General features: G+C 42.6%; 3 protein-coding genes across 3 annotated transcripts; all 3 read left to right on the forward strand.

The window, feature by feature from the left end:
* Window positions 1-12,284: 12,284 nt before the first annotated feature.
* On the forward strand, window positions 12,285-13,784 carry K441DRAFT_624947 (alpha/beta-hydrolase). Its single transcript, XM_067646091.1, has 3 exons — window positions 12,285-12,359; window positions 12,419-12,587; window positions 12,914-13,784. The coding sequence occupies exons 2-3, from the start codon at window positions 12,454-12,456 to the stop codon at window positions 13,599-13,601; spliced, it is 822 nt and encodes a 273-aa protein (XP_067510393.1). The 5' UTR covers window positions 12,285-12,359; window positions 12,419-12,453; the 3' UTR covers window positions 13,602-13,784.
* Window positions 13,785-15,324: 1,540 nt separating this feature from the next.
* K441DRAFT_691812 (uncharacterized protein) lies at window positions 15,325-17,250 on the forward strand. The gene is made up of 3 exons (XM_067652511.1): window positions 15,325-15,747; window positions 15,806-16,121; window positions 16,190-17,250. Exons 1-3 carry the CDS (start codon window positions 15,730-15,732, stop codon window positions 16,903-16,905), a joined length of 1,050 nt encoding a protein of 349 aa, XP_067510394.1. The 5' UTR covers window positions 15,325-15,729; the 3' UTR covers window positions 16,906-17,250.
* A 477-nt stretch (window positions 17,251-17,727) lies between these two features.
* On the forward strand, window positions 17,728-19,746 carry K441DRAFT_599902 (uncharacterized protein; the record flags this gene model as incomplete). Its single annotated transcript, XM_067645169.1, has 2 exons — window positions 17,728-18,472; window positions 18,587-19,746. Exons 1-2 carry the CDS (start codon window positions 17,743-17,745, stop codon window positions 19,744-19,746), a joined length of 1,890 nt encoding a protein of 629 aa, XP_067510395.1. The 5' UTR covers window positions 17,728-17,742.
* Window positions 19,747-20,243: the final 497 nt, after the last annotated feature.

A 20,243-nucleotide genomic window follows, 5' to 3' on the forward strand; every position in this document is an offset into this window, starting at 1 on the left:
GGCTCGCTCTTTAGCTAATGCCTAGTTCGCTTTTTATCTTTAATATACTATAGATATATATTTTCTAGGTATTCCCACTACTATTATCCGTTTAAGTATTCTTCCGTAAGGAATCTTCCTAGCTAAAGTATTAAATTTCCTTCCTCTTAGACTTCTGCTAGATACTATTTATGCATATATTTAGCATTTCTATACTATTACTTATCTATTATCCAGTATATCCTTATAGGGTATTTCCAATTCTTTTCCTTTAGATTCTTATATATCTTATATATATCATCTACGTATGCAATCCATAATAGCGTATAGTATGCTAGGTGCTTTAGGTTAACTCTTAACTTATCTTTATCCTTAAGTTTAAACCTTTATTATACTAATCTAAACGTTATAACTTTATTCGCGGGTACTAAGATGTGTCTCTTACTTCTCTAGTCCTTTAATCGTTCCTCTAGATCCTTTAACGTTATAATTAAGGCTCCTTTAATATGTGTTATAGCCTTCTCTATAATAGGGTAGTCCTAGATAACTCTTTTATCTAACTATATATAGAAATCTTCCCATTTATTATTATATCGCTACCTATACCACTTTTAGTATAGCTGCTAGAGTGTATACAGCTTATCTATAAGGAAGTATCTTCTTATTACTACGTTGTAACAGCCTTTTATATATCGTTCCTTAAACCTAATAGGGATCCTTAAATCCTCTTTATCTTCCAGTTTAGTAAGCTACTTAGCTCTTAGCGTGCCTGCCCTAGGCCTATTAGTGATTCTTTATATTAGCGCTCTGTCCCTTATATATCCCAATATGCTAGATCTCTTATCTAGTTTCTGTTTTTGCTATACGATAATTCGTTATCTAAATTCTTCTATAGTTTCCTTTAGTCTATATCTCGCGCTTAGATCCTTAAAGTCTTCTTACTTCTTAATCTTAGTATTAACTTTTTAATCTTTAGGCCGAACACTGTATTCTCCTAGTAAGTCCTCTAGGTTTATATATCTGTCTCCTAGTCTAATTACTGTTTGCACTATAGATTCTCTAATCTATAAAAAAGCCTCTTGCCTCTTATTTATAGGTGTCCTTATTTATACTCCAAATTCTTAACCCCTTTAGATTCTTAATCCTAAGCTTGCTTTTATCTTAAGCTTTACTCTAGCCTTAGTCTAACTAGGCTTACTTAGTGTTCTTATCCCGTCCTAAGAGTCTTAAATCTCACTTATCTTATCTTAAGAATCTTATACCTTTAGGAAACTTCATCCTAAGCTTATTCGTATTTTACTAAACTAAGCCATTACTCTGCTCTATTGGTTATTATCCATTATAGGTCCTTAAGCTTACCTTATCTCGTCTTAGTCATCTTAGTCATCTTATATCTTATCTTAAGAATCTTAAGCCTTTAGCCTTTTGCCTTTATTAAATACCGAAATAGTTCGCTACCTTACTTTTCTTATATCTTATAAAGCGATAGACATTATATCTAGTAGGGTCTTAATCCCTACTAATGTTCCCTATTCTGTGGTGGAATTATCCTCTACCTTTAGTATAATATCTCTAAGGTCTGCTTACTCCTAGTAAGCGGCCCTTATTACCTTATTATTATAAAATATTTCGCCTATATTAAATTTATCGTCCTTAATATCCGATCTGTGAACTGGTTTATTAGTTCCTCTGTATCCTATAGGTACTAGCTCTTATAGCTAATAGCTTATGCCGTACTTAGCGTTCTTATAAATTTAGTATGTATTATTATAACAAAACGTAAAACTTTTAATTAAACACTCTTTTATTCCTCGCAGTATATTATTATCCCTTTATACGTATATATCGTCTGCTAGTTTTATACCTTTTACTATATAGTAACTCTACCTACTTCTATAGTCTCTAATATAATAACCCTGTTTTCCGTAATTTATATAAGCTCCTTCTTTAAACTATTTTTATTATTATAGAGTTTGCCTAAACGTCTTCTGCTGCTAAGATCCCTAGTTTAGCCTCTACTCCTTAAACCTTTAATTACTTAATCCTTATCCTCTAGGTTTCTATAATCTTTTATTCTATCTTTTAGATTCTTTAGTACTACTTAGGTCCATTAGCTCTACGTTATATTATAGTTTTTAACTTAGCTTTAGTCGCTGTGTACTTTACGCCTTATATAACTATAGAACTCTATTTTAGCCTCTCTTAGCCTATTCCCTTTAGTAGATCCAATTATTAATCTTAATTACTTAATCTATTAGTTCTTATAGGGTGTCTATATCTTCTATTAGGATAATTACGTCCTAGACTTTAGCCTTAAGTCCTTACTTATACTGTGCTATAAGCGCCCTATTATTCCACTCTACTTACGTTACTAACGTTTAGAACTGCGTTATATACTTAATTACTAAGGTTTATTGCGTAATATCTTAGAGTTTTCTTTCCGCTATAGTTGTTGCCTCTAGATCTCCGAATATTTATATAAGTTACTCTATAAATCTATTCTAACTTAAAAATATAAACCATACTTCCTAATTAGTAGTTATTATACTATTCATTTGTATTTCTATAAGGTAAGGCTTAAACTATTTAAGTGCTCTTCCTGTTAAGAACAGTCCTGCGTATACTATTTAATCCATAGGTATTACTAGCTTTGCTCCCTCTTACGCTACCTTAAAGTATATTTATATAAGGAATCCTTTAAGCTTTAATCTTTCTCTTAAGTACCTTTTAATTAATAGTAACTTAACCTTTGCTATACCTATCCCGTTAATCCTATTTTCTAACGTCGCATTATTTTCTATTAACTAGTTAACTATCTCTTATAGCTATCCGACCGTTATAGGTTGCTATAAGTTAGTGTCTACTATACTAGTGTTGTTACCTAACCTTAAAGTAGTTGCCGCCGTTAATGGCGTTATAGTGGCTGCTTTTGGTAGCATATTGTTTAACTTTATTAATACCGTAACTATAGTAGTAAATATATAATAAAGCCTTATAGCAGGAACTACGGTAGACTTATTAATAGGCTAGGTATATAGGTAAACAAGAAGTTAACAACGTAATAATAACTAGTGGAGTGGTTACCTAATAGATTAACTCTAATTATATTCTAAGATTTACTATAAAGAAGAGAACTATCTGGGTAGGGACTGTGGTCCTTTAAATACACAACCGTACTCCTAAGAAATCCCCTTTATACGTAAGGTACGTGTGCTCTATTTACTCTGTCATAGATTATACAGATCCTATAGATTATACATATTACATTATGTGACCTTGGTTACTATTCCTCGTCATATAGCTCTATTGGCTCCATTCTGGACTATGCCTGAATCTGTTAGATAATCTGTATTCTCTGGAGGCGTAGACCGTGCACAAGTCACGTGCACGAGTCACGTGCAGTGTAAACCTCTTTATCTGAGCCCAAGGGCCCTAGGTCCAAGGTTAATTAATCTAAAGATAAGATCATTAATTAATAAACCTATTTCATTAATGAACAGCTTAATATGAGTTACGTGATAGTTATGAGCCTGGTCCGCCGACCTAAGAAGCTATTTAGCTATTACTTAATTATTTGAAGAAATTCTACCTCATCCTTATAGGACGATCCTAACACGAATATCGGTTACAGGACGACCCTGACACGAATATCGGTCAAAGGATGATCCTGACACGAGCATCCTTATCGTTAAAGGACGATCCTGACGACAGGACGATCCTGACGATAAAATTCTAACTTATCGTCAGACTCTAATACCTTATCGTCAAGACGCAGACCCTGATAGAAATCCTACCTTAATTGTCACAGGACGAGATTCCACGAGATTCCACGAGATTCTATTTTAATTGTTATAGGACGATTCTGACGACTAGGACGATTCTGATGACTAGGACAATCCTAACAACTAGGACGATCCTGACGACTAGGACGATCCTGACGACAAAATACTATTCTAATTCCTCCTTTGCCTATTAGTCAAATGTCTCCACCATTAAGTTCGTTAACTACGATTATCCTTAATAAGCCAGAAGACTGGGAATAATGGCTATGGTAGCTCCGAGCCCTTGTGGATTAGTAAATTTGGGCCTACGTTGACCTATTTATAAAAGCACCTTAAGAAGGTCTATTTGAAAAACCACCTCTTTTAAAGGTTATAGATTTTAATAAGAATGCAACCTTATATGTATAGCTCTTGACGAATTAATAGAGGGCGTATAAGAATAGCAGATGATACTATAACTAAGATATGAAGTACTTCCTAAAATAGGAAGAGCATCTGTAATAGATACGCACCTAGATTACGTCTATAGTATTAATTTAGAAGAAGCTACTGCTTGACCCTTCCTTAATAGTTAAAGAATGGCTATTTTGACTGAAGGAGAATACCGAACCTACCTCGTCGTTTGTTAGAAAGAAGGTATAATATTAATATATAGAAGCCCTTAAGGGGTTTAAACAGTTGTTAAAATTAAACCTATAGCTAGATTAATAGGAACATATAATAGTACTAGGAGAGAAGTATAAGATCCCTTAAATGTTAAAAGGAATCTAGCTTTAAGATTTAGCAGACGTTATTTAACCTTTTAGTGACGCCTATTATGTAAAGTATACTACCGAGTTAAATAACCTATAGAAGTTGAGATCTTCCGAATACCGTAGAGTAGTAAAGGAGCTGTAAGAAGGACTTATAAGACCCTTAAAGAAAGCCAATACTACTATAAGGGGGAGTACCTTTAATGCAGACTTCGCAGAGTAAGCTATTAAGGATTACTTTAATACTACTAAAGGTTTATAAAGAGGAGCCTTAGTACGTAATAAACGCTTAAAGAGAGCTGGGATACTAGTAGATAAGGAGACGTCCTATAAGAAGCTAATGCCTAAGTACTTAGCGTGCGGAATATAAGGACACTCCCTTAAGGACTGTTAGTGTTTATTTGAAGATAAGAGACCTATAGGAGTTATAATAGGAGATGCTTGTATTAAAAAGGCACTAAAGAAGGTAGAAAAGAATAAGGACCTCGCTGACTAAGTTATAAAGATCAGACTTAAAGAATAAGAAGACGAGGCTTAATAATAACAGAATGAGAGCTAGAAAGTTAAGATTAAGGGAGAAGCTAATATAATATTTTTAGAATTGTATTACACCGGTTAACTCTATTTATTAAAGCTATTAACTATTCTTGACTTAGGAACCACTCTTTACATCTTTAATAACTTCTCTTATTTTTATAACTTTAGAAAAGCTCTAAGATATAAATATATTATTGCTGGTAGCTTAGAAGTGCCTATACTAGGCTATAGCGATGTTATTATTTAAGTTATAAAACTAGACAAGAGTAAGGGAACTCTACGTCTTAAGGACGTTGCCTTTTATATAGACTTTAATACGAATCTAGTGTCGTTCCGTCTACTTTAAAAATAAGGATATTACTAGGATAATAAAGGAGATAATAATCTTCTCGTTTGAAAGGATAACACAATCCTATATTAAATGGAAGAATGTTATAGATAATAGACTATTAAATACGTTTAATTAGGAAGCTTAAAATCCGCATTTAATATTAGCCGTTTAACGAGCCGTTAAAGGAAGCGGATATTGTTAAGAGACGTTCGTCTAGATTTGAAAGGTAATGTATATCTATGGCATCTGCGTCTAGGTTATCCAGGACCTATGAGCCTTTACTATTTAGGTCTTAACGCCCTAGGAGTTAAGCTTTAAGGCCTAAAGACGACAGAATGTTAATACTGTAGTCTCGCTAAAATTAAGCGTTAGGTCTTACGAAGGTTCTTAGAATAGAAAATTAATAAACCCTATTTTAACCTCTATATTAACTGAACTAACCTTAAGGAAGCGTATACTAGTTTTGTACGAGTTATACTTATTTATAATACCTTCTTAGGAAGATCCTTTTTATATTTTATAACGACGTATAGTGAGGAGAAGGAGACACTATGAGTGCTTAAAGATTTTATCTAATGGATTCGTCTAAGGTATAACCTTAAAGTTAATACTATTAGGTTAGACAACGAGCTAGGGAGAAGAAAAACCCTTAAATGGCTACGGACGTAAGGGATTATATTTGAGCCTTTGGCGCTATATACCTAAGCTTAAAATGGTACCGCCGAACGCTTAGGGGGTGTAATTATTGAGAGAGCATAAGTAATGAGAATTGCTGCTAATCTACTACACGACTTATGGAACGAGATAGTTGACTATATAGTCTACCTTCGAGATTGAACGCCATGGGAAAGTAACGGTTGGAAATTGCTATATAAGAGGTTCTATACCTTTCTAGCTAATAGGAGATTAAGAAAGCCGTAACTGGCGCACTTAAAAGCCTACGGCTATAGGGCGTACGCGATAACGTTGGACGCCTAGCTGAAGAAGAAAAGGCTGAGCAAGCTAGATCCGCGAGCCTATATTAGCTATCTCGTTGGCTATAACTTTACTAATATCTATAGGATCTGGATCCCCTATAAAGGTATCGTTATCTCTACTAGGGACGTTATCTTTGACGAAAAGATGTTCTTTAACGGCAAGCGAACGGACATCTTAAAGGATCTATACGCCGAATTAGAAACGTTAATTGAGAAGATTTAATTTCCTAATAGCTTGACTAAGAATGAGGTTCTTCTAAAAGATAATAAAGAAGTATTTAAACCGTTAATTTAAGAGGAAGACGACGACGTTGATAAGCTAGTTTAAACCTTTAATGAGTTAGTAGATCTTAAGCTTATAAGAGCTCTCGAAGATATATATTGTACGCCACCTCTAACGGAAGAAGATGAAGAATCTCTATATACCTTTTACGTTGAGTATCCTATGAAGTTAGATATATAAGATACTGATTAAGACGTCGCTTATTAAGTAGGAGATGCGTTTAATACTTAGGGGGTGCTTAACGACTTAGTTAAAGACTCGTTTAAGGAAGCCGGCGATTATAGGTTTGAAGACTTTGTTACTAAAAGGATCACTTTAGCCTATTACGGCGCCTTCTTAGCAGGAAGGAAGTTTAACCTTAATAGTTGACTTAACGATAGTAAGCTAAAATTAGGTAGAATACGTGATGTTAGATTATATAGGAAGAACTTACCTCCGCCACCTTAGTTGATCCATGACCTTAATATGTATCCTTTTTGAGATTAGTTCTAAGAAGCTTAGCGAGCTTATCTCTAATCTCATTATTAAATAAGGTCGTTTTAAGAAATAGATAAGAAGCACGTAAAGGGACAGTAGGTCCTTAGCTTAATGTAGGTGTTCGTTTATAAGACGGATAAGTACGGATTTTTCCAGAAATGTAAGGCATGCTTAGTAGTCTGTGGAAATTAATAGGCCCCAGGAGACCTACCTATGAGAGCTACTATATTAGCTAGTACGACCTTCCGAACCCTTATGGCGATTACCGCAAAATTCGACCTGAAGACGATATAGATAGATGCAGTTAATGCGTTTGTCTATTATGATCTTGATGAGGTTGTCTATATAAAGCTACCGCTAGGGTTTAATGAAGGAAAAATAGATAAAGTACTGCGTTTAAGAAAAGCCCTGTACGGACTACGACAATTACTACTGTTATAGCAGAAGAATCTCACGAGCTTGTTAAACGAATTAGGTTTTAAAGAGGTACCTTAGGAGCCGTGTGTTATGCTAAAAGGTAGAATAGTCGTCTTCTTCTACGTTAACGATATTGTCTTCTACTACCGAAAGATAGATAAGAAGAAAGCTTAAAAAGCAATTAAGGAGCTGAGTAAGGAATACTAGATGAGTACCCTTGGCGAGCTAAAATGGTTTCTAGAAATCTACGTGCTATGTAATCGTAGCTAGAGGCTCCTATAGCTATCCCAGGAAGCCTATATAGAGAAGATAGCTAATTAGTATGAGATAGATCTTAAAGGGCGTCTTCCAGATACTCCTATAGTAGAATTAGAACTCCTCTCTACTGATTACCAATTAATCCGTCTAACGCGTCCGTCCCCTAATATAGACTTATTAGTCCGTCCTATATCCCTACTAGCCTCTATAATGCTATATTAGAGAAAATTGGGTTTAGTACTCTATATAGCCACTATAACGCGTTTGGATATTGCTTTCGCAGTATTATAGCTAGTAAGGTTTAATTAGAACCCAAGCTAAGGGTATTATTGAGCAGTAGATAGAGTTATCCAGTACCTATATAGTATGAGAAGCAGAGTAATCTGCTATAGAGGAGATGAGGAAGGAATGAATGGTAAAGGGAGAGATAAAGGAATACGCGATAAAGGACGAGATGACGGAAAAGACGGTGCGCAATTATTTATCTGTGCTAGCAACGTATTATTTGCGGACAACTCCGTTAATAGAAAGAGCTCGTAAGGATATATTATGAAGCTATTTAGGGGGCCGATCGCCTGGAGAGTAAACAAGCAGGGTACGGTTACGACGTCGAGTATAAAAGCTGAGTTGTTAGCCCTATTACAGATAACAAAGGAAGCTATCTTTATTAGTAGGCTGTTTAAAGCAATAACGCTACACCTGAATGAGCCCTTAATTATTAAATGTGATAATACCTAGACGCTCCGACTAATTATAGAAGATACGGCAAAGCTAATTACGAAGCTCCGATACGTTAACATCTATTAATACTGGCTACGTTAGGAATACGTAATAAGACGAGTATGATTTTAATGGACAGCGATAAAGGAGATAATCGCCGATAAACTTACGAAGGCCCTGCCCAAGCAGAGGTTTTAAAGCTTCGTTAATATGATTGGAATGGTGGATATTAAGGAGCGGCTGAATAAGGAAAAGTAACTGGAGGACCTAAGGGACAGTATTAGAGTAAGACGGAAGGATTTAGATGAGATTACGGTTTAATTAACGCATTGATGAGCACAAGAAGGGTCGCTAAGGCGCTAGCCGTAAGCGAGCTAATAGCGATTTTCCATCCCGGGGATGGAAAATCCTGATTGGTTGGCAGAAGTTGGCAGAATTTAACAGGAAGATGGTTAGCTTTGACCTCAAAGAGCTCGAAGCTAAGGGGGTGTGTCAGATAATCTGTATTCTCTGGAGGCGTAGACCGTGCACGAGTCACGTGTACGAGTCACGTGCAGTGTAAACCTCTTCATCTGAGCCCGAGGGCCCTAGGTCCAAGGTCAATCAATCTGAAGACAAGATCATTAATCAATAAACCCATTTCATCAATGAACAGCTCAATACGAGTTACGTGACAGAATCAACTAACTAGCTTCTTCCGTCTCTTCTCCAAGTAGTCGTAACATTGTACTTAAAGCGTCCGTAATATAGGTGATTGAATATAGAAATGCGCAAGGTTGAAAGTTTTAATGGGGGAGATATATCGCTTAGGGCTTGGCGCATGGGATAAGCGCTGCTTAAAATAGCGAGTAAACCACCCGAAAATGGATACCAGTGTCCCAGGACATAGAGTTACTGTAGTAAACTTTGTCAAATTCTACTTTATAAGGAAGGGCGGTGCTTCTAGAGGGGAGGTTGGTGCAGTAGAATTACTGATTAATAGGTTCACTGACCTCGCAAAGCGCAACAAGCATTCCATAGATCGATGAGATTGGCAGCTCTATATCAGATTTTCGATCTTCTAGAAGTTTGCACATATAGTAAAGCTTAACCTGCCCTTGTATGTGATAGACAGAAATAATACAACCACCTTCGCTGATTTTCTCCTGTTCCGGTTCCCCTATAGTATGGAACTAGTCAAATGGATATCTAGCTGCCAATCTTAACGTTCATTATCTTTGTTAGCTTCAATGACTTCACCGTAATGTTACCTTATATATTAAATGTCCGTGATTAGATGGACGCTTCATAGCGCACTCTCTTTAGTAGCGATTGCCCGACAGCGGCGAAGTAACCTAACCAGGCTCTCAGTCGGAGAAAAAGGTGGCTGATATTCGTCCATGCGAGCGCAGTCCATTTTGATGTAAACAAGACCCTTATTACCACTCTTACACCTCACAATGCCTTCTTATAAGGTAATTAAAGTACGCAAATCAGTCGCGCGCCCTTATACACCCCCGTAGGAGCTTTTTGCGGACTCCGGGATCCTTACTACACCTCAACGGTGTGGTGTTTTGTGGGGGAAGCTTTTTAGCCAGCATTTAGGCCTCCTAATCAATTAAGAGACAATAGAGGCAGCCACAAAGTGTTGAACGGACGATCAGGTATGAGAACTCTGTCTATTGAATATGGCTCTAAAGCCTCTATAAATACATAAGGAAGATAGGGTACAGTGATGTGCACGACCAGCTTCACCCCCCTCTTTGGCGAGGGCTCCAAAATTTCAAATTCGCTACGCGTATCCAGTCTCGCTTGTAATTGTAGCGAACGGCTGTAGCTACGCGCAAGGACCCTTTTGGTTGCCCTGGAGATTCGCCTTGGTTGGCCAGGGGAATCAAATTGAAGACGTACACTTCCTCTTCTCCCCCTTCTCCCCCGTAACTACGCCTCCCTTGTGGCCGCCAAAATGCGAATACAACGCTGTCTCTGCAGAGAGGTCGATGAAATTTGGCAATATCATACAGGTGGAAGCCTCACGATATTTGATGAAGATCACGACACTGCGGGATTGCGAAGGTTCTTGCAGCCAAGCATACGGCTTCGCTACAATTACTATGTACAGTTGGTGGCAACCAGGCGGACAGCTACGGAGAAGGCAGCGCTAGCTATATTTACACAGATATTTCAAGAATCAGACGAGGCAAAGGTGGAAAGTATGTATAATTGGTATACTAAAAGGCTACATGAATGTGAGAGGAGAGATGGGCAAATGACTAGGTATTAGCTAGGTAGAGAAATTGAGCGATTTTAGTGCGGGCGCATGGACGAATATCGGCCACCTTTTTCTCAGCCTGAGAGCCAGGTTAGTATTCCATGTCCACTTAGAAACCTCGCTACGTCTTTTCTTGTTTCCTCCAGTTCACGCGGTGCTTTATCCCCCGCAACGGTAAAATTCGTCCACACGTTATCGATAAGGCTCAGCCAATAGAATCAATAGGATCTAGGCTACAGGAGTCGTAATCCCTAACCCGTAGAGGTTCGAGTGCGGGCAGCGGCTAGGGCTTTCGGGAGGTTGTTTGGCTTCCCGAGTTGGTGGAATAGGGTATTGGGTCGGTGGAGCAGAGTCTATATCATTAGAAGATGATTAGAAGGCATGGTTGACAAAAATATGTCACGCAGGTGTATAATATGTGAGGACTCCATAAGGTGGAGTTGTTACGAAGAACGAGAATATATACAAATAAGCGAAGCTATTACGTGATCGTAGGAAGCTCCTGTGGATGTCCACATACCCCCCCTACCAACAAAATATATTGATTGAATCTATAGTGATGCGCGTACTGCTGATTCTGGTGTTCCCGCACGGGCCACCTACCGTGTGGACGCCACCGTTGCGGGGAATAGTCCCAACGAATAGCAGTATTGGCCCCAGCGGTGAAGCTACAGCTTCGGGACGACCTCGGGAGGTTAAAGAAATCACCGTTCCTAATTGGTCAACCCGTCGAAGTACGGAGGAAGCCGATACACTTCACACACTTAATTTACGGACTACAGATACCGATGCCTGTCAGGCCAGTTCTTTCTTGGAGAAACACGAGAAAGCATGGCTTCCCCGCAAAGCTCAGATGTGGGGAGACAGTGCTAGAAGGTGTTAAAACCGTTTTAGGGCAGGTTGGCCACAACACACTAAAAGGAAGCGAGGTAACGTGCAACCCCAGGAAGCGAGATGTGGCCTTGCAGCGGCTCGATAACAACCCTGGAAAATTGCCGTGGTGGTCACAGTGAATCTCTCCGAAATCCAACCAATGATGCTAGAAATAATGCTGGACAACACCCCACAACTTCCCCCGCGCAAGGTTGGTGATCGCTATATCGATTTCTCATCATGGGCCAGAAAGGGATGGAACCAGGTTTAGGACCCTGGCATCCTTAGTCAGGGCCGTCGAACTACGAGCCGCCGGGCCATTTCACTAACACCCACCAATAGGATTGTGTACCTTCGTGATGTTCGTTTCCAGGGGGAAATAAGGTATTAATCTCGAAGAAGTGTACACCTCCGTCTATTTGCCAGATGACCTTGTAGGCACACCCTTCGAGGAACCGTCGTGGCTTGCTTTGGCGCACTGTCACCGAGGTACCTGGGTCTTGAAATTCACCTTGCAATGGTCTAACAGTATCTCCTTGTAATCGAGATGGAGTTAGAAAGGACTGGAAGGTACCATAAAATGGACGGACTGGGCCCCTTTGACTTGCTGTCTGGCCATCACCACTTCCTCCATTGAATCATGTCTCCTTTTTCTCTATTGGCCATTGGCTTGCTCAGCCTGACTGGAAGCTATGCTGCTCCCACTCCCCAGGAAAAGAGGTGTATGTCTGAGCTGTCCTATTCACTTGATTGTCTATTGCTGACATTTGTCTCGATAAAGCTATAAGCTCCAGTTTGTTCTCAACATTTCAACTCATGGAGCAATATGCGGCGGCAGCGTACTGCTCGATAAATTATAACGGAATCCCGAACGCGAAGGTAGCCTGTTCTTCGGGCAACTGTCCGATGGTTGAGGCAGACACAACTAATACTATCATCGGGTTTGAGAAGTGGGTATCCGATTCCATCTCCAGTTTCACCATTTATCTACTGCCCGTTACTTCCCATGGTCCTCTCGAACTCTGTATCCCGTAAAATTAAGCATTCTGGAACACAAACCTCAGCAAGGGCTATCCTGACCCCTGTACTTCAGGGGAAGTAACCAGTCAGAAGAAACATTGAATTTGGTCTTTGTTTCAAGCTCCGTCTGCATATCATGAGCCACGTGCGATCGAAAGTGTACTATAGCTACCTTCAGGGCAGTTGCGTTCTTTTCCATGCTCTCATGCGGCTTTCAGGTTAGCCTGCTATGGTCAAAAACTAACACTCATCACAGTTCCCTTATCACAGATGTCACCGGATTTGTAGCAGTCGACAGCACGAATAGCCTCATTGTTGTTTCATTCCGTGGGTCCGCGTCCATCAAAAACTGGATTGCCGATCTAGACTTCACAACTGTCACCACCGATATCTGCAGCGGCTGCACTGCTCACCAGGGCTTCTGGGACTCATGGACCGAAGCACGGAGCAGTGTTCTTGCTGCAGTCAAGAGCGCAGTAGCCTCATACCCCAACTACAAGATAGTAGCTGTTGGCCATAGTCTAGGTGGTGCCATCGCTGACCTTGCCGCCGCTGAAATGCGCAAGTCCGGATATACGGTGGCTCTCTATACTTTCGGTTCTCCTCGTATTGCAGGACCGAAGCTGAGTGACTTTATTACGAAACAACCTGGAGGAAACTACCGCGTTACACACTACAATGACCCTGTCCCTAGGCTCCCACCAATTTCGTTCGGCTTTGTTCACGTTAGCCCCGAGTACTACATCAACAAACCAAACTACCGGACCGCTGCTGCGTCGGATATTAGTGTGTACACTGGAAACATTAATTACAATGGCAACACAGCGTGGATTCTTACGGATGTTTTGGCGCATACATGGTACTTCAATTCAATTGCGGAGTGCTTCATTGACCAGCTCTTGATTAAGAGAGATGTCAAGGTGGAATTTGTCAAAAGGTTCTGATAGATGGGGATATTCGGGGTTTGGAGAAGTTTGATACCAGATTCAGGGTTGCCTTTTTTTTTTGCGAATATTCTCTCTCCCTTGGGCCTACGATAATTGGATCGTGCGCAGAACTAAAACACCAGAATCAAAAGTACGCATATTACCTACATAGATTCAAATATTATACATCAATCAACCATGCCTTCCAATCGTACTTTTGATGATATAGGGGGTGTTCGGTTGCACCTCCATATTCGATATGGAGGCTCCATATTGTAACCGAAATGGAGCTCAAATCTAAAAATCTTCCTCCAAACTTCGCCGTTTGCAAAATTCCGTTCTGTAGAAACGATGAATATTAGTTGTCTTATCTTGAGTGACTTAACTCCAAAGATTGGGTGTATATAGCAATTTTATATGGAAATCAGCAGATTTTACGACCTCATATTCTTCATCACGGAGCCTTAATCCTATTGATCCTATTGGCTAGCTCTTATCGATAACGGTAGGACGAATTGTACCAGCCCAAGGGATATTCGGGATATCTAGGGAGAGAAATTAGGGGTCGTTCGGTTGCACCTCCATATTGTAACCGAAATGGAGCTCAAATCTGAACATGAGGCTGTTGTTCGGTAGATCTGACGACTTTTGAATATGGAGCTCCTCCATATCGCTAAGTGCGTCAAATTTGCAAGCTATACACAGTAGTTGAAATGAGGTTCTTGGCACCATTTCAATATGTAGCTTCGACCTCCTGTTCCATATTCCGTATCAATATAGAGCTCTCGCATACGCGCCAAAGTGACAACTTCTTATAATATAGTGACTCCACAAGCCCCGATGGCGATACTGCAGTCGCATTTACAAGCCTTATATAATATTATCTTAACCTTCGTGATCGTAATAAGCTTGTTTTCGGGGCGTCGCGGGCGTCGCTGTAACTCTACTACGACTCGTACGGGAGGTGAGCAAAGATGTAGGAAACGTTGATCGTAGAGAGGTCGTTGGCTGAAGAGGAGACTCCATTGCTACACCAAAGTAGGGAGTCGCGATAGAGACCTGGTGGCAGAGAGGGGCTTATTCGAGTCGCTCACCGACGTCAATCACGCATTATGCAAAGTCAAATCTGGAGCCTCATTATGGAGCCTCACCGAACAATCAGATTCAAATGAGCCATGGTAGTAGCCGCCACTAATTTCAAAACGGGCGATATTAAAAGGCGCACGGATTGAACAGATTATGATATGGAGGCGATTTGCAACCGAACGACCCCTTAAATGGTTCATATTTATTTTAGCCTTCGACAGGTAACAGTTGTATAGGGCCCAATATACAAATGGATCCGTGCCCACCACCTTTGGCAAGGCTTGTAGTTTCTTGTTTTCATCCATGAGTCCGAAGTCCTAAAGCATTGACTTTGGTGTCACCATGCATGCTTTTAACCATAAACAACGCCTTAGGAGCTGAACCGCTTGCATAACGCGATGCCGAGACGATCTGGCATGGACGCAGATCACCACGGTAGAAGAAAGCATTCGAAGGTAAATATTCTTGTGCGTGCTAATAGGGAAAACGCAAAAGAATGCGAAAGAACCCAATGTCTCATGACTGATTTTCCAGAACAGCTCAGGTGTCACTGGTCTTTGTGCTGTGGCGGTGTTTGGTTTGGGGGCCGAAGACGGGCGATTATCCTGCGGAAAAAAACAACCAAGCCCCTCCACCTTTCCCATCACCGCTTCAGCTCGCCAGGGTATGTGAGTCCTCTACGCAGACCTGTGGCTGAGCTACGAACATTCTAGAGTCTTGGCTCGAGAACTGACAAGTCAGACACCAATCGCAAGGCTAAAATTGCGGCCTTTCCTCTAGGTTCATCATATGATTTGGACGCCGAAACATTCAGACACCCAGTCCGCTTTACAGCTCTGAGCGAGGTCAACCGCAGCTTGTGACATACAACCAATGGGGTGCAAGCTGGGAGCGATTATGCAGTCGCAAAGGAACATGGAGCAGCAGCTGCTTGCAATCACGGACGTGGTGCAGGTCAAGTGGGTGCCTAAACGAGTGACAGTCGGGTGATGCGTGGATTTATTTCTCACTCACGCTGCTTCAATCCGATCTCCACGACAAACTTTTGGTCTTATCCAACATGGACTCTCTCAGATCGGTTAGTTACTGTCGAGTTTATATATGCAGCGGTGATGGATGATCTAACCCATGGATAGGCAAAAGGAGCCCTCGAGACGACGGTCGTTGTGGTATCCCTGGTCCACACGATTATGGACTCTTTTGGGTCCATGAGCGATCTTTACAGGAAACTTAGAAAGAGGGAGGAAAAAACCGCGGAGAATAGATACGACCCGATAGATCGACGCCGACGAGACGACGATATTGAAGCTACATATGGTAGGCGCAGAAGGCGACGAGAAAACGACTACGAAGACAGTGATGAAGAGTCGATATACAGCTCTGGGTCTCTCGTAAGGCAGGAATATGATCGAGGATTCAATCGTCTTGGAGATCAATTTGCAGTAGGCGACTGTGAGCGAAATCTCTCGTGCTTTCTTGCAGCCCTGGATGCCATACTAATGGCTCATTCCTTTCCGTAGTGGTTGCGCAAAACCAACTACAGGCTCAAATAATTACACTTCAACAAACCATCATAACCATCTTTCAAGACAGCGCGTTGGTTTACGGTCCTAAGCACGAACCCGTTTCCCACCATCTTGCCCGCCTTCTCAACGCGTCACGAGCAGCACGCGCTGCAGCAATAGATGCTCTGTCTCAACAGCGTCAACGGATGCTCACCTCTGCACCCCAGCAACTAGCTCTACCTGCTCCTTCTACACGATTAGGTCGTTCTCGTTCTCTTTCTCGGCCAAGATCCAGGTCAAGAGAAACAAGCGTTACAATAATCTCTGGTCCGACCTCTATAAGCACTCGTGCAGCAACTCACGGTCTGTACTGCATCTATTCGCTGGATCTCCAGAATCATACCAACCAGTTACTCGCGGATAACTTTCGAGATGGCGGCAATGCAAGCTGTCCGTACTGCAGCGCCAGGATTCCTATAAGGCCGGGTAAAATATGGGAGTTAATCAAGGAGCATGAGAGAGATAGGTTTGCGGATCGGGTCTTCCATGTGGAGCCTCGGTTCGTTATCAAGTCACATCGCGAGGGCGGAGGGTATGCGTGTGTGCTCTGCAGTCGGCACAGAACTACGGATACAACGTGTGAGAGTATATCATCGTTGATTGATCATGTGTGGCAAGAACATAAGGCCTGGGAGTATGAGAAGGATATTGATATTGTTGAGGTGGCATGAGGATTTCGGAAAAATTTAGGAACTGTGGTGGGAGATATCCCAACAAATCCACTCTGTTGGTTATGAATAGCTTCTGCTATATCTTCTCAAATTTAGTTCGCCTAGAATGTCTCAAGGCGTTTGTGCTATGTGGGGATTCTTGACTCGGAAGATATCAAGAAGGGATGGTTTGAAATGGCGTGGGAGGCGAATTTCTTGAGACGGACAAGATTAATCAATGGAATTGGCTAGACTTAGAGTACCAGCGAACAATTGAAAGTAAATCTGGTTGATTGTAATGTCCATCTCAGCTCCTGTAAACCTGATAGTCAAGTTACGCGTTCTGATTGGGGGATGAGAGAAGGCCAATATCTCAGCGAGCAGCAGTTGTGAGATCTCAATGGCAGTGATTGTCTCACACTGCAAACAGCTTAATTCTCAGCCGCAATACGTATAAAGCTCTGCAGTGCTGCCGGGCAGCGGGGGGATATTTTCAGATGCATTGATTATTGGCCTCTTGGCGTCATGTGCTTTGGCTAGCCAGCAAGGCCACGCTCTCTCCTTTCACCCTACATCGCAGAAATTCATCAACACCGAAGCATCCGCCTGAACATGCCCGCCTGCTAGAACCCCCAAATTGTGAGTGTATTGACATTTCTAGATATTTCTAGCTCCTCGTAGTGCGATGCCACCTGCCTGTAAACATCACACTGTAGACGCGTTTCAGCAACTCGACTGATCCCAGTCACAATTTCGACAAGCATTCCACGTCCCCTTCCAGAAACCCCATCGACATCCACAAGAAGGATATACACCAGATTGTAGAGCCCACTGACCTTCGCAATTCCTCTCGTAGCCATGTCCGCAAATCGCGCAAGCAGTGGCGGTGTTCGTAACCTTCGGGCTATGTTCGAGAACCAAAACACTCCTTCCTCCCCTGAACCCCGCGGCCACTCTCCCGTCGGCAACGCCACTAGCAACACCGAAGAAATCCGTTCTACCTCCAAAGTTCGCGCCAGCTTCGTCTCTGTCAAGTCGACTGCCTTCGTCGGAACCGCCAAAAGCACAAGCGACGGCCTCAACAGCCCGACCGCCAATCGCGGAGAGAGCTTCAGCATTATCCAGGAACACGGGTCGGAGCTCATTGAGGAATTGAAGAAGACTGTGAGCCAGGAGAAGGAAGATCGCAAGAGGAGCCTAGACATCGAAGAGGTAGTTGAAGAAAGAGAATCTTCGATACCCGCGCCCGAAATCCGAGACCAGGCAACATCCGGCATAATGTTCAATCTAGGGAGCATAATGAAGGGATCTAATTTCCCAGAGCCGGGTTCGCCTTTGGAGAATAAGAAGGCCAAAACCGAGGAGCCTGTGGCTAAGACAGAAGACACTCCTGCCACTCCTGTGAAGGAGGTTGAGAAGCCGGCTTCGCCTTCCAAGGACGCGCCGAGCGAAAACCCGGACAAACCTGTATCGTCAGCTGAAGACAAGGACGTGTCTTTGAGACCTTTAGATCCGAAAGACGAAGCTGCTGTTTCTAGCGGTGAAGCACCTCCACTTCCGGCGGAAGCCCCGCTGTCACTCGCTAAGAGTGAAGAGAAGCAGACAGGGGCACCTACAGAGGCACCCACGGAGACACCCACGGAGGCACCCACAGAGGTACCCACAGAGGCACCTGCAGAGACACCTGCAGACGCGCCTGCAGAAGCACCTGCAGAAGCATCTGCAGAGGCTTCGAAGAGCACTGCTGAGAAGACCAAGGCCTCAGTGACAGCCTCCCAGCCCAAGGCCAAGGTCAATGGTACAACGAGCCATACGACTACTTCGAAGACGGCCGCAAAATCCTCCTCTCATAAACTTCCTGCGATATCTACTGCCAAGGAGAACATTACTAAGCCATCATCATCCAAGAGTGCTGCAATCCCTAAATCGCCTGCTCTTCCCAAAACCCCGAGGACGCCGACTGCGCTCAGTGTAACATCTCCGACCAAATCACCTGTGTCGAAGCTCTCGTTGGTTCAAGCTAAAGATCAGTCCAAAGCTCCAGCTGCGAAGGCCACTAGATCCTCCCTAAGGCCCTCTACAGCTTCTGTCGCTACTAATGCAACAACCAAGCCAAAAGCTCCATCCAAACCCGCTACTCCGGCTGCTACAAAAGAGGCTGCAAAGGAAACTACCAAGGATACCGCTAAGGATGCCACTAATACCTCACCCTTCGGCAAGCCGCGCCCAAAGTCCCCAACGCGTCCTGTGCGACTTCCTCCTCATCTGATTGCTCCTACTGCATCATATGCAGCAAAGCATGAAGATGGCACAGTGCCGCAGACTCTCACGCGCAGACCTTCTACTATCGCCCGTGAGCGCCCAGCTACACTCAAACCTGCTGCGCCAGCCCGGAAGCCGGCCGGCCGCCTTTCGCTCGGCCCACTTTCGCTCGGCCCACAGCTTCCCAAGCGTCCAGACTCTAGACAGTCTATTAAAGGACCTGACGAGGGTTTCTTGGCACGAATGATGCGACCCACTGCTAGTTCGGCTAGCAAAACGCACGATAAGGTCAACTCTCCGCCAAGGCGAACCGCTTCAGTTCGATCCAAGGCTGGACAGGGTGAGAGCATCGTTGCTAAGGGTAAGCGGAAAGTTGGCGAGGGTGTGACCAAAGTGAAGGAAAGGGTCACGGCTAACGGTACGGGCGAGGGAAGCCATCACGAGGAGGAATCTGGACCTGCTGAGCCCGCTACTGAAGGTGCTGCTACTGGAACCAACGAAGAAGGCGATGCTGCGCATGAATCCGCGCCGGCAGAAACAACAGCAGGCACCGGGGAGCTCATGCAGACGCCAAATTTTGAGGGAGAAACGATCCGCTAGATGCCAGTCTTGCAACCCTCTACTTTGCTAGTGTATCTCTCTCCTCTCTACCATCTCTCCCTTCTCTCACTAGCATCTTCTTGAAGTGATGTTTCTTTCATGGCCCATTTTACTCGTTATACAGCGTTTACACAGCGTTTCCAAACTCAGGGGATTTCGTCGATCAGCATTGCAGGAGCTTTTGTTTTGAAAAGAACTTTCGTTTGCGAAGGTGGAATGTGATTTTACCCCATCCTCAATCAGTTCTCTCTACTCATTTTCCTGGGGGGTTTGCGCGGGGCGCGGGGCGCTGCTGTTGTTGAAAAGACAGTAGGCTTCTGCTTGTTTCTTTTTGGAGACCGGTTCAGGATAATGGCAGCTTTGGTATAGGATGAGTTGGCCAAGAAACGGGGCGGGAGATTGTGGGGGCATATAGCTTATTTTAGTGTATTGATGGGGAGATACTTTCGTGCTGGTGAAGTCGCCTTAGCTTGTGCGCTTTCAATTGGGTTGTGAGG

This window comes from Cenococcum geophilum (genome assembly GCF_001692895.1).
Source record: "Cenococcum geophilum 1.58 unplaced genomic scaffold K441scaffold_1, whole genome shotgun sequence".
In the NCBI taxonomy this organism is placed as follows: domain Eukaryota; kingdom Fungi; phylum Ascomycota; class Dothideomycetes; order Gloniales; family Gloniaceae; genus Cenococcum; species Cenococcum geophilum.